This window comes from Elgaria multicarinata, chromosome 5 (assembly GCF_023053635.1).
Source record: "Elgaria multicarinata webbii isolate HBS135686 ecotype San Diego chromosome 5, rElgMul1.1.pri, whole genome shotgun sequence".
Lineage (NCBI taxonomy): Eukaryota > Metazoa > Chordata > Lepidosauria > Squamata > Anguidae > Elgaria > Elgaria multicarinata.
This window is the reverse complement of record NC_086175.1, coordinates 72,742,092-72,756,673: the sequence shown is the minus strand read 5'-3', so window position 1 is coordinate 72,756,673 and position 14,582 is coordinate 72,742,092. Positions and strand designations below refer to the sequence as shown.

General features: G+C 40.8%; 2 protein-coding genes across 3 annotated transcripts in view; one reads left to right on the top strand and one right to left on the bottom strand.

The window, feature by feature from the left end:
* The window catches only part of PIGP (phosphatidylinositol glycan anchor biosynthesis class P), a 76,763-nt gene extending 74,080 nt beyond the window's left edge, over positions 1-2,683 (bottom strand). The window contains exon 1 of the mRNA XM_063126643.1: positions 2,674-2,683. The gene's annotated coding sequence lies outside the window, so the exon portion shown is untranslated. The remainder of the gene's footprint in view (positions 1-2,673) is intronic.
* Positions 1-13,115, top strand: part of TTC3 (tetratricopeptide repeat domain 3) — a 79,823-nt gene extending 66,708 nt beyond the window's left edge. The window contains exons 38-46 of one of the 2 annotated variants that reach the window (XM_063126634.1): positions 356-452; positions 1,547-1,647; positions 2,180-2,267; positions 2,772-2,873; positions 4,031-4,458; positions 7,585-7,702; positions 9,994-10,230; positions 10,897-10,983; positions 12,613-13,115. In XM_063126634.1, the coding sequence (XP_062982704.1) occupies positions 356-452; positions 1,547-1,647; positions 2,180-2,267; positions 2,772-2,873; positions 4,031-4,458; positions 7,585-7,702; positions 9,994-10,230; positions 10,897-10,983; positions 12,613-12,720 (1,366 nt within the window). In that variant the 3' untranslated portion in view covers positions 12,721-13,115. Of the gene's footprint in view, positions 1-355; positions 453-1,546; positions 1,648-2,179; positions 2,268-2,771; positions 2,878-4,030; positions 4,459-7,584; positions 7,703-9,993; positions 10,231-10,896; positions 10,984-12,612 lie in introns of both variants that reach the window. The other variant, XM_063126633.1, reaches the window with a different exon arrangement.
* Positions 13,116-14,582: the final 1,467 nt, after the last annotated feature.

The following is a 14,582-nucleotide window of genomic DNA, read 5'->3' as shown; positions in this document are numbered from 1 at the left end:
TCTGTGGTTAGCGAAACTCTGGTTCTCTGGGGTTAGCACTAACCACAAGCCATGCTGTCACACACAACACTTTAAGCCATGGTTAGAGCTGCTAACTCTGCTGCAGACGGTCCAACTGGAGTTAGTGAGTGCACAGGGTTTAGCAAAACACGTTGTACAAGACACCTTAAACCCTGCTGCTTAACCAAAAGGCTTAACCAGCAGGGTTTAAGGTGTCTTCTGAACAGGCCCATTGTGTGTTGCCTTTTGTATATACTAATACTTTACTAATTTTAAGCTATTTTTTAAAATGTTTAATTCAGTCTTGCAAGATGTGCAGGAACAACATGTGTTAACCATTGAATTTACTCCACAGTAATAAGTCTGAAAATGAAAAAGTAAAAATGGAGGAACTGATAAAGAAGAGCCACAACGACCACCAGGAGTGTGTTAAGCGAGCTATTGCAGCAGAGGTAAACCATACTTGCTAGAACCTTGTTTGCTTGAATGTCTCATAAATTCCTGCCCACTGATCATTATCTTCACAACTTGTTATGCTTGCCTACAAGTTTCATACTTGATGTGATACTGTGACTGTTCTAAAAGAGTGTTCTAAACATGTAATGTGGAGTTTGCCAATACCCTGTGAACCTCAGAACACTGCATATGGACAAGATCCTCTTGCATGTTTTCTATCTAGTTTCCTCCATGTATTAGAAGTGACTGCCTTTTAAATGTTTTATAAACTATAAAATAATCTTTAAATATTTTGTACTTTTTAAAATTGTGTTTTGAAACATAGTTTTGAGTGGTTCTCTGTTTAGTGTGGGAAATCATACAAGGTTCTGTTGAATATTTCTTAAGTATGAATGTATATTACACATACCTCAAAGAACTCTGCTGAAAGACGCCTGTCAATCCAGTTCTCTAGAAAGCTTTTATAATTTGGTTCAAAAAGTTCTTATTTAGATGAAATTTTGGATCATCCTTTCACTACTTTTGTCTGGCCAGTTTCTGCTTTTCGTTTGTGATTAATCCTATGCAGTCTCACAATATTTTTGCTTTTATATTGGTATAATATTTTAAAGATCCCACCTTGCAGTAATTTTTGTTTGGATTCAATGTAAGCCTCCATTACATCCTGTTTTAGACTGTAAGTCATTATATTAATTTAAATTCAGTTTTTATACTTGCTGTTTTAATGGTTTGCTACAATACATTAAGTAACCTCAACATCATCTGAATTCATAATGAATAGGTATTATTACAGACTTAACATCATCTCAGTATCATCTGTGTACATCTAGATGAGCAGAATGCTCTTGCTGTCAAATAAATTGTGAATTCAAAACATAAGCTCTGTTATAGTATTGAGGAACAAAATAAAAGCCAAGTATTTAGGACATAGCAGCAGCTAGGGCCATGAAGAATCATTAAACATAATTGTGTTATGGGAAGATGAGGGAGTGAAAATGTTTAGGATGGATTGTACCATATAGAATTAAGGGTTATTCTATATTTTGTTCAGCTAAATGTTTTGATTTAAACTCAGTGAATTTCATTTTAGGTGTCAGTGCTTGAAAACTGGAAAGAGACTGAATTATTTAAATTACACAGAAGAGCAACAAATGCAGAAGCCAATCTAAAATACCTTAAGTTCATGACCAGGTATGCCTTAGAATATATGAGCATACTACCAACAGATGCAATTAAACAAGAGTTCCTGAATAATCCTTCAAAAGAATCACCAGTATTGTTTTTTTGTTCTGACTGAAGCTGAGGAGGATGAGTTTTTGGGGGGGGAGCATAATGCAAAAAGCAAAGTCACAAGGTTCCTGCCATCTAGCAATAGGAGATAACTCTTTCTGGGATAGGTACTCCATAAGTACCAATATCCCATTTCAGACTAATGAACTAGCCCTCTGTTTAGAGAACTGAAAATTAACTGGATTGAATGTTTTAAAATGTTACACATTCCAGTACTTCAGACCATTTTGGGTTATAGCGTTCACTCCCAATTGCTGGGTATACATATTTGGCATCTTGTCTACAGTTGTGTTGAACTAATATTCACAGTATTTTCTATGGATAATATTGCTAGACAATAATTTCGGGGTAGCTTTTTCTTTTCTTTTCTTGGAGATACTGTTAATGTCAAATGATCACAATGGTTTGGAACTAAAAATGTGTGGTTTTTCAGTCGTTCCACAGTACCTCAATCAAAATTACAAATTGATTCTTGGGAGTCCTTTATTTCCAACATCAAGGAAGAAATCGGAAAAGCAGAGGTATGTCTACTATAAACACTTGTAAGACAGAAATTCTTTAGATATTACCGGTTTGGAAATAACGGGAAGCTGTATGTAACAGCGATTTGCAGGCTTGTTTCCCCAATGCTCTAAGGGAGGAGCAAAGTGACTGCATGCATGAAGTTTGTTTTTATTTTAGCTTATTAAACAAAGTGTGAATTTCTTTTCATACCCCAAAAACACCCTCTTTATACTGTTTGTTTTGACCACTTTGAGTAATGCATGCATCTTAAACATGCAATGATATGAAATTAGTCAAATTCGTGCTTGTGAGGAAGCCTATCTTGAAATCAGTGGAAGTCCATATGAAGCCTGGAATAGTTCCACGTGGGACATTTATCTAGAAAATCAGTTGTCCATCTATATAGATCCTATTGCTAGATTTGATTATCTGGCCTTAAGATGAATATTAATAGGTAATTTACCATTTGTAGCGAGATCAAACTGCAGCATTTTAAATATCCCCGTTCCTCCTTTCTGCAGAGAGAGTTTGAAGAAAGAATTTGTATGGTGAAAAATGGTGCCTTTCTCAGTAGTATATCCCCAGTAGAAATTGCAGAAATTCAGCCTCCTACTGATCTATCAGTAAGTATTTTGTAGATGTTTTGCTTCAAAACTAATGACCATTAAATTTTCAGCATGATATATTTTGAGGTGTCTAAAGTGTTAGGCACTCTTAAGTCTAGCCAATGTATTTAAAAAGACAGTATGCATATTAGAAATTGGGAAGAAATTTGTTCAGTTCGCGTTTTAATGCAAACTGACTTAAATCACACTTCCTGAATCAATACATGAACCCAAAATGCAGTTATATTTCAATACTTGCACTTTTCCAAATTTTGCTCTCCAGGTCTCCAATTAAAGATGCGCACAAAAGTACACATACGTGTATTGGTGAAAAAAAATACAAACAAATTATTTAGGGCGATTTGCTTTCAATAATAATGTATTGGGAGAAATACACATAAAAGTGCATATGAATTTTCATGCAGACTTTTCAATTCGCAAACTGATGTGGAAATGGGTTCAAATGGACTTCAGGTAATGAAAAGCAGAATTTGAGAGAAACTAAAGTTGACTTTCATCCATCCTTAATGCATATATATATATCAGAACTTCCCATGTGATAGGGGATAGAGGAATCATAGTGCCACCTCCTAATGGTTTCCTGCCGTTGCCTTTCCTTTGATGAGGCACGACTCCAAGGAGTTGGTTACTGGAGCCATTACCACTTTCTTGAAGAGTGGAAGGGAGGTGAAGCAGGCAGAAAGTCATCTCCCATCTTCTTGCCTTCAACTTTTCGACCCAAGTTGCCACAACACAAGAGCTTCATTAAAGAGCCCAGGGTCAGTGAAGTGCGAAGAAGGCTATGATGATTCAGTACTTGATTAATTTTACAGCAGAGTGAAAGGCAGGAATGTGCTAACATTCTTTGACAGAACACTGCAGGCCCTGTTTTGCTGATAGATTTGGCACCTATGGAACAATATGAGGAGAGGGAATATAGCTTTAAACTCTTCTCCATAAGCACAGTAGTGTTGCGAAAATCATGATAGGCATATAAACGAATGACTGCCTGGGTAACGCAGATGAAACTGAAGCCGTGTCTTTTGTATTAACTTTTAGTGTCCAGTTTTGTCATGAAGACAAAGCAATCTCTGAAAGGGCAAAAACACTTCTAGAATGCTTGAAAATTCTGCTGAATACATATTTCTCACCTTATTTTATGGTATTTTCTCCAGGCAGCGCATGAGAGGCCTCCTATTAACGATCCAGCCATCGTGATGTGTTCGGCTGCAGCGCCGCACCTGCCCTCCAGCTTGTTTGCTCCGTTTTCAAGTGTTAATGATAACAGTCCTCTGCACTCCACATTTAACATGCATAGTGGAAATAAAATGTCTAGTAAAGGTCCTAGGCCCTCTTCTGCCAATAAAGATTTGGGAGAAGCACCCCCTGAATTCAGAGGAAACGTGCTTTCTGATCAAGTATGTCTACCCCGGCCACCCAGGAACTCCAAAACACCTATTCAGGATATCCAGCTACAACACAGCACTCTGGAAGAGCCAGCAGCAGCTGCCTGGTTGGACCATGTTAAAGCCATAAGGAAACTACCACTTCCAAAAGCATCTATCATTGACCAACTTAGAACTATATTTCCACACCATACAAGGTATTTCTCCATGGGGAAAAATGTTAAAAGGCTGATGGTTCACAGTTCAGTTGGAGACCTCCTCTTTTTTCTTCCTACTGAAAGGCTGCCAACTTTCCCCTGAATTTAAATGTTATAAAACATACATTGGCACAAATCTTCAGAAACAATAATGTGGTACAGAAACTACTTTTGTTTTCTTCCTAGTGTATGTTTTTCTGTATTAAAAAATAACAGCTTGTAGAACAGGAGTGCAGAACCTCCGGCCCGTGGGCATAATCCAGCCTTCAATCAGGCAGATGCAGTCTTGTGGGGTTACCCTCGAGGAATCCCCTCAGAGGTCATCCATCAGTCGCTATCTCCAATCTCAGATTGGAGATAACAGTGGAGAGTCCCCTGTTGGTGCATGTTATCTCAGATCAGAGATGGCAACGGAGGGATGATGGGGTGACCGCACCCCCTGCACACAGGCAAGTCCCAACACCCCTCAGCTGCTGCTAACTCTGATCTAAGACCAGAGATAGCAGCAGGAATGAGGGGTGGTCAGTGCTGCGATTCGCCCATGCCCCAGAAAGCAGGCGTTCTTCCCACATCTGGGTGAGTCCCCTTCTGCTTAGCCCACCCCGCCTCCTTGCTGTCAGAGAAGCAAAGGGGAACCTGCTGCTTCTCCTTCATTTACTTATTTTAGAGTATTTTTATCCCGCACCTCAGCCAAAAGGCTCTCGGAGCGGCTTACAATTTATCAATAAAGAAGACAGTCCCTACCCTCAGGCTTACGTTCTAAAAAAGACATGACACACAAGGAAAAGGGGATGGGGAGGGAAGAGGGAGAAAATAAAAAGAAATTAAGGAGACTGTTAAGGCTGGTGGGAAGGCCTTGCTCCGTCCTCTCATCTCCCAATGGAGGGGCAAACCCAACAGCTCCTCCTTCTTCCCCACAGGATGAAGATGTTAGCCTGGGGGCGGGGGCGGGTTCCAACTGAAGCAGGCTCTGATGGCCCCTGCCTGCTCCAGTCCCCCTCGCATCTTCTTCCCCACAGGGAAAGTTCATGCATCCTTCCTTCTTGCAGGAAGGAGGTGGGGCATGCAAAGCTGATTGAGCCCCTTTTGCTCCTCAGTCAGAGCAGTGACCGGAAGCCAGCCACTCCTTCACACGCCCCACCTCATTCCCCCATTGCAGCAAGGGAGCAGGAAGATGGGAGAGCCGACCTAGTCTGTCATTCCCCATCAGAGGAACGATGGGGGCTAGTCTAGTTTGGCTTAAGGCGGAATGCCTGCGCACACTGAAAGCTGGTTGCTGGCCCAAATGCCCAGTAGAAGTTCCACCCAGTGCAAATAATGTTAGGTGAATGTGGCCATGAAGGGCTGGGGGGTGGGTTATGTGCCCCCCCCCATGCAAAAGTCATTCTGCACTCCTGCTGTAGAAGGACTTAAAACAGCCTTTCTGGTGTTTCCCATGAGCAGCATCTGTTCTTTGGGGTTTGTTCAGTTGTGGGCTTTGCCTGAGAGTGTGCTGCAAACCATTGAGATACACGCAGTTCAGAGCTTGGCACCAGTGCCTTGGGGTCCACATGCCTTTGTGTCACCAACCACAGGAGGGTGGTCCCATTATTTATCCATAACTTTCCATAAGTTGGTGAAACTAGGACAGAGTCACTCAGGATTCTGATATTATTCAATTGCCATAGTGTTCAAATTATTTATTATTCATTCCCGGTTTCTAGTATCTCCTGAGGGGCTTAATATTGCTGATCATCTGTTATATTTTGGCTCAGTTCAGACAACAGGTTTCTCAATGGTGGTTTCAGAACTCCATGGTAGAGTTGAGCCAGGATACTGTTGTTTTTATGTTTCTGATGGTTTTTAAATTTTGTATACTTTTTAATGTTTACTGTTTTAACTTTTGTTAACTGCCCAGAGAGCTTCGGCTGTGAGGTGATATATAAATGTAATAAATAAATAAATAAAATTGTGTTGTCTTGCGGGAAAACTGCACCCCACATTTTTTTGGGGAAAACATTTCACGCAGAATATCCACGCTGTACAGAGGAGAGTTCCTGCACAACCGTTGTGTTGTGTGGAGGGCTCCGTGGAGTTTTCCATTGCATTGCGTTGACTTTTCCCACTGCCTACAGAGTTCCCTGGAAAGACTGGCGAAAGGAGCGAGTGCCGTTCTAGGAGAGCTGCAAGGATTTTTTTTTCAGCAATGGCTGATGGGATACCATAGGAAGCACCAGGGGTGAAGAGGGGGTGAGGGAACTGTCAATCAAACATCATGGTGAATTTTACTCAACTCCACGGTAGCCCAGTCATTCTATGGTGTAGTTTGAACATGTTGTGTGGGGAGTACCTCCTAAAACTCAACCATTGAGTTGACTAATGTGTTGTCTGAACTGAGCCTTCTTGTTTTGCCTGTGTTTAGAGCAGGGGTAAGGAACCTCTTTCAGTCTTAGTGCGAAATTCAATTTTAGAGAAGCACTAGGGGGAACAGGTTTCAGTGGTGGGTGGAGGTGAAGGCAAAGGGGTAGGGCCAAAATACCAAAAATAGTATATTTTAGGTTAAAGCTCTTCCTGCCCGTATCTAGGATAGGCATTTCAACCTTTTAGAATGGAGGAAAGACTACTCAAAAGCCAGGAAAGCACCCAATGATTGATGGTTAGGGAAAAGGTGGTGAGCCAGGGGAAGACAATGTGGCCATCCAGGAAAACCCAGGGTGTCAGACTGAGACCCCGGGAGGGCCGGAGGTTCCCCACCTGTGGTTTAAAGTATGTGCTACCTGATCCTTGTGTAAATTCATCTAAAGCAGCTTGAAGAAATTAATCATTCCTTCGGACTGTTGTTATGCTGAACAGCCATCTTTTGAACTCAAGACTGGGACTTTGATTAATTTTATCTAAAGACGGCCAATTGGAAAATAGTGCAAAAATAGGATATCTATCTCCAGCATGCTCTAGGATGAGGAAGAAATTACAGTTGAGCATTGACAGGATTTATTTATTTTTTGGAAGTGTGTGTGTTTAAAGATTCAGATTTCCTCAGGGGTGGGGTGGAGCTAAAATGGAACTAAAGCTTCTTGCAATATTGTGTATTCTAAGATGTGTTGCTGTTACAAAACTCATGTTGATTCTTCCTCTTCTCTTCTGCAGGGCAGATTTAGAGAATTTCATAAAAGAAGTGAAAGTCAAGAATAAAAACAAGCTGAGCACAGATGAGCTCCTTAGCAGGGTAACAGAATTTATTCTGGATCATCCAAACAAGAAAAAGGTAATTAACCTAAAATGCTTGCTCATAAGTGGACACAAAAAAGCAGTCATAAAATGTAGTGTAACAGTGAGGTGGGATAAGTGGTACTTTCAACCAAATCCAAATGGCAATATTCTTTTGCCTTTTTCATGGCATAGCAGGGGAGGAAAAGATGTAATTTTGGGAGGAAATGTGCTGCATTGTAGTCTTGAGAAATGTCTGATTTAGATTCTTAAGCTGTATGTCTCTGTCTGATAGACTTGAGCAGATGTGGTTCTGTCATAGGGTTTGCTGTAGGCTATGGGTTTTGTGGTGTCATTAGCTGGGAACTGGAAGCATTTAGTGGTCTGTAGGTTTCTGATTAGGGTGATGTTTATATGACCATTAGGTAGTTGCGCTGTTGTTGATAGTGGAATGAAAGGTATTGAAGTCCTGGTGGAACATTACCATGGTCTTCTATCCATGAGTCCAGGTTAGAAAGATGGCCTCAATGAATTTCGGAGACGAGGCTTTTGGGGACAGGAGTTGAGAAAATGCTGTTCCAACTCAGCCATGAAGATGTTGGCCTACTGTGGGGCCATGCCAGTACCCACGGCAGTGCCATTGATCTGATGATATATGTTCTCTCCAGTAATTGTGGATGAACATAGTGACAGAGTTTGGTGGCTAGATGTGCTGTGGCCCCATCTGAAATGATGTTCTTAATGGCTTGTAGTCCATTTCTGTGAGGGACGTTGGTATAGAGAACCTCAACATCTATGGTAGCTAAGATAGTGCTTTCTGGGAGATTGCCAATGGATTGTAGTTTCCTCAGGTGCTTCTTGCGTAGCTTGGAGAATTGGTGGCAGATGGTTTGAGACTGGACCATCTGTTACCAATTCCAAATATCTGAACTGTGATAATGCTAATACTTGAGAAAATGGGGCATCTGGGGTTACCTGGTTTGTGTATTTTGGGTAGTACACAAAGAAGATGCCTGGTTGACGCTCCTGAGGTGTGTTCATGTAGATTTGGCCCTGTACATCTGTAGGAAATTCCTTTTGGGAACTGTAAAATACAGTGTTAGGGAGTTTCCTCTCAGCTTCCTGTATTTGGTCCAACTTGTTCACGATGACAACAGCTCCTCCTTTCTCAGCATCTTGAATTATGATGTCAGTGTTGCTTCTGAGGCTGTGGATGGCATCATGTTCTGCATGGCTGAGATTGTGTGATAAACAGTGTTGTTTGCATATTACCTCAGCGTGGGCTCAGCAGTGAAAGCAGGCTGTATGTGTTTGCCTGATGTTGGAGATCCATGTTTGATTGAGGGTTCTGTTAGTGTACTTTACAGCCTGTAGTCTAATGAACTACCTGGCTGAGCTAATGATCTTGGACTTTTATTTTGGTGCTGAGGACTCCTGCTTGACTGTAACTTCCAATATCCATGCCGATCCCTCCCCCTTCAGTCTGGCACAGCTCAGGATGCTGTGGTCTACTATGAAAACCGTGGGGCTTGGCTCAAATCAAGGCTGCATCCTTACAGGATGAGGGCAACGCTGATGGTTAATCCAGAGGGTCTTTGGCAGCAGGGGCCAGTGGTACCTATACTCAGTGGGCTAATCATGGCCCCATCAGATCAGCTACATTGTCTTGGGAGTGTTCCTGGAACTGGCTTTTCTAAAGGGGAAATCAGAGGGGCCAAGAGCCCTTCTTTCTTAGTTGTATTGGTATACTCTGTCTATCCATTTTGCTTCATGGGATTGGGCACTGTCATCTGTGCTCTTCTAACCTCAGGACTTGGATACTATAACGGACTCTGTGTGGAGCTGTGGAATTGCATTTTATATAAAATACCCTGGCTGATGTTGGGTGTAAGAAGATGGGGGAGCCTATTCAACTAGTTCCGTGCCCCAATTCAAGATACAGTATTGCCCCGTCAAAAGCTTGGGACTAAATACTTTGGGGAGAGTCTCTTCCCATAGAGGTTCTGTTGAACACCCCATTGGTATGGGAGTAGAGGACTGACTATGTGGAATAGGGCCTTTTCTGTGGTAGCTTAGAGGATCTGGAATGCCTTGCCAGGGAAGCATCCAAACGTTCATTTTCATGGGCTTTCCAATGGCATCGCAAGAGACATTTGTTGGTTTTGGCAGTTGAAATCTTTTACTGGTGTTGGTTTTGAACATTTACTGCTGGCTTGAATTTTTGTTTTATGTTATAGCTTCTGTATTAAATAGTAATATTGTTCTAATCTTTATTAGCTACTCTGAGTAGTGGAAAAATAGGGTATAAATTAAGTATATATGGCTAATACCTTATCTCTCTCTCTTCAGGTTCTTCCCTCTTCAGGGAAAATTGAGAAGCCATCTCCCAGTGCTTCAGCACAGAGTGGAAGTCAGACTTTAAAAACATTGAAGCTGTCAGGACAAACGGTGCTTAAGCTATCTAAGTCTAGACTTGCTAATGAAAACACAATAAAAACAACCCTCCCATCTCAATCGATTCAGGCGCCTTGGAAAGCTGTTGGAGGAACATCGAAATCGAACTGGAAGAAATCAAGTGATGCCACTGTAGGTCTTGATGGTACTTTTTGTGCCTGTCTGTCTGTCCTGGCCCACCCATCACCATCCCGCTCATCCCCAGCTCCACCCGCTCGTGATACTTACATAATGGCTGCCATGGGGGCCTTTTTAAGCAAACATGAGCTAAAGTGGTGGGCGGGGTAAGAGAAATAGTGGGGCTAGAGGCTGGGAAGGAGCAAGGTAGATGGGGAGAGAAAGAGCAAGGCTAGAGGCTAGGAGCGGGAGAAACAGTGAGAGAGTTGGGGGCAGGATAGAAACAGCGAGGCTAGAAAGGGAGAGCAAGAAGACTGATCTAACGATTTCTAAAGTTCTTATTAAAAAAAATTTTTTTTTTTTTTGATGGGGGCAGGAAGTGGAAAGGTTTGCCAGTTCCCTTTGAGTTGCCCACGGCTGCCATAGTATCCCAAACGAAGCTGTTTTAGTCCACTTAGCCCAGTTCTTTATACTCTCTGGCAGCAACTCTTCTGGGTCTTGGGCACCTGCCACCGTTAACAAGAAATCCTGGGGAGACCTATGCATGTAAAGCATATGATCTACCGATGGGCTATGAAATTCAACAATAATGGGGGAGTCTGCAGCTTATTTTATATCTGTGCGGTAACAATCCAGTTTTTAAAGTTGTTCTGAAATGACTATAAGTATGTTTGTTTCTAGGATAATGATACCTGTGTAATATGTTACGAGGAACTAAGTTCAGCAGTGTTGCATGTGCTGGACTGTGGTCACAGATTTCACAAAATGGTAAGCCGAACCATCAGTCCAGAAAAATAACTTGTATTAGTTCTGTTGCTCGTAACTATTTATTCATTCATTGATTTCATTTCTACATCGCCCAATAGCTGAAGCTCTCTGGGTAATTCACAAAAATTAAAACTACAAACTACATAAAATATAAAATACGGAAGTTTAAAACTACAATATAAAGAAGTACAACCAGAACTGATATTATTGGAGAGTTGCTGCTGACTAGCATCCAATTCCTGTTTTGCCCACATAAATGTGTTCCCATGGGTGGACATGACTCCTGTTTGCAATCTGAAGGAACGTATTGTGTGACTTGTTAAATTGAGCAAAAAACAAAACCGTGAGTTACATTGTAGAACGCAAAATCAGACTTGCCACTCAATCAGCCTTGACCCCAAGGTTAGTGCTTCGCCTGGAACTTGCTTTTCAGTGCACAGACTCAAGCCACTTAGTCATGTATAGGGGTTTAATCACATGGCAATGTAACAAGCCCATAGCAGTTTCTTAAGATTGCAGGGCCACTTTTTCAAGTTATCATCCTAATCCTATTTGAAACAATTGCTGCTGTGTCGCTGTATGCACGAACAGACTGCTCAAACTTGATGGCTTCTATGGTTGATAGCTAAAAGGTACTTGAGTGGAAGGCTGCTTGCACAACAGAGCTTTCCTTCCCTCCCCACCCTGTGCTGCCACCTTTACCCCAATTCACCACATCACAGGACTTTCCAAAACCTCCAGAAGAGGCTTTCCGGGAGCTGCAGTGAGGAAAGGGCAGGAAAGCCTCATTCTGCAAGTGGCCCTCTGTTCACATAACCTTTGGATACAACTTCCAAGTATTTGCATCCATGTATAGAGCCAATTATGACTATGTGGATTGGCCATGAATTTTCACAGGTAGCACTTATCATGACTTAGGATAAAGGTAGGACTTATCAAGAACTGGAAGCCTATGCCTTGTTTTTGAAATGAAGCATCTGAAGTACCTATTGTTTGTAGGCTTAAATGTTTGAACTGGTATGCTGATTAAAAAGCACTTTTAGTTGGGTAGTTTGATTGCATTATAAGTTACCAATCCCTCATCATTGGGAATGGTACAAACAGGTTTAAATTGCAGTTGGAGGTTCAGGACGTATTGGTTTGAGTGTATAGCTGTAATAAATGGGGAAAACGCCATTTTTATTACTTTCTACCACTGCATGATAGGTTTCAATGACTTGTAAGTTATCTTTCATTTCTAGGATTTCCTAGAAGATGGACAATATGTACCTTTAATTAATTGATATTAAAAATCAAAGAATCAATATGGTATTCTTTAATCAGATGACAGCTGTGATTAAATGGTGGCTTGCAACCTTTTAAAGTAAGAGTACACTTCTGATTATTTTTTGAAACTTGGCTTCAGAGCTTGCTGCAGCAGTTTGGGTTTAACCAATATCAGAAGATGTCACAGCATTTTTATATACCATATAAAGATTCAAAGCTATGCTTAAAGTATTGCTGCATATCACCATTATCTGCTTTGAGCATTTGAAACTTGTAATTGAAAAAAAGTGTTGCCCACCTCTGATCGTTGTGTGATTGTTGTCTTAATGAAATGCTCATGAGATCTTTCTGTGCTTTATGCAGTGTATTGGGACATGGATTAAAGAGCATAGTACATGCCCAACGTGTCGTCATCATGTTCTTTTACCCGAAGATTATCCTGAACTTCCTGGGCGGAACAGAACCACTTAGGTGTTATATGTGATTAACAAGAATAAGTGATTCAAATTATTTAGAATCATGATAATGAAGATGTATGTGTAGTCTGCTCCTTCTATTTATGGAGTATTGCATGTTACAGTAAGTGATCCTTTTGAGAAAAAGGCAGGCTGGATAAATTACAAATCCTACCATTTTTCCTGATCAGCTAGTCAAATGACTTGTTTACTTGGGCCACCTCCAGCTAGTGGATTTTGAATTATTTGTATTCTCTTCACAGTAGTAATCTGGTTTATAGAAATATGCAATAGGCAGTTTTGTTACATTGCAGCAAAATAGATAGAAACTGTAAGCCTTGACTATCGGCATAATAAATGTTATTCCTTTAAATAAAAAATATATTAATAAAAATTTTAATGATGAAACAATTCTGTTTCGGGCTTTTTTGGATACAGTTGTTAACTTATGAACTCTGTATGACTGTTTATGAGTAGGCAGTACTGTTCAGTAAATTGGTTTCTGTGAATTCTGGCTGGTGACTTCATCTTTAGTGCAATAGAACAGTTTGAAGATTGCAGGTGCAGGGGCTCAGTAATTCATTTTCAAAAGCAGATTGATCTTTTTGCAGGGCTAGTGGTCTGCCGTTCAAAGATCACAGCTAATGTTCAGTTTCAAATATAAACTAAAATATAGGGCTAGAACCAATGCTTGGAATTTAGATAGCTGCAAGAGCTAGTGGAAAAAATTGTGTATTACTATGAGAGGCTCACTGGGTAAAGAGTTATCATGCTTCTGCTTATGTAACCGAAAGAGCATTTGTAGATGTAGTGTATTTTCTCAAACAGTACACTAGCTTTACAATCCTTTTGTAAGAAGAGGCATTTTTGGATCTAATTCATGATGCTAGAATACTTCTAGTGCACACTCAAATTTCCACAGAAATGTCAAATAATTGCTCACCTTCAATATGAACAAATAATCTTAACCTATTCCGTTATTTCCTACCTGGTAAGGAATTCTTTATTTTTTGTTGTTGTAGCCATTGATTTAGTGACTCTGAAAACCTATTTCCTGTGTATGCACATTTAAAGATCACATCCATTTTAGATTACAGAACGAACAGCATCATTTTAACTTTCTAAATTGTCAGGCATTTTTAAATATAAATGAGCCTGATCCAGTCTACCATGGCACAGGGATCGTTGTTCAGCGTGAGCACTATTTTCATAAATAACAGACCCTCTAATGTATCTTGTAATGCCAAAATATTTGAAGTCAGTCACTGAAATTGTTCTCCAATGTTAGCAAAAAGGTACCTGTAACAAGGACATTGGGAAGCCCTATCCTGTACTACATCATTCCTTCTTTAGCATCAATTATGGTGGCCACAGTTCACACAATCACAGCGTGGTCAACCACCGTGCGCATGCTAGTTGTGTGGTGGCCAATTTGCAAAATTACCTGCATTGGGTACAGCTTGTGTTGTCAGAATCCCTCAAGGGTGGCTTGTTGAGGTGGTTAACAAACCACCCAGAACCCATGGCCTGTTATAGAGTGATTTGTTAACTGTCCCAACAAGCCACCCTTGTGGCTTCAGATGACATGAGAAGCTGCTATGACAGCTTGAAATGGCAACCTAGCACCCACAGGCATCTCAACCCACCATGGTGAGCTGCAGCGATCATGTGAACCAGGTCAATGTATATAGTTCAAAATGGTACATTTAAAAGTTTGACTAAGAAACTGAAGAGCTTCTCTAAATAGCCTGTTTTCTGAACGTGAACTTCCTTCTCCCCCCCCACCGAAGAATTTGCTTAATCAACTACTACTTAATCATGCCTTGATACTCCAAAAGCAAAACTTGCTTAATTCATCTGTAAATAAGAATTTGAATA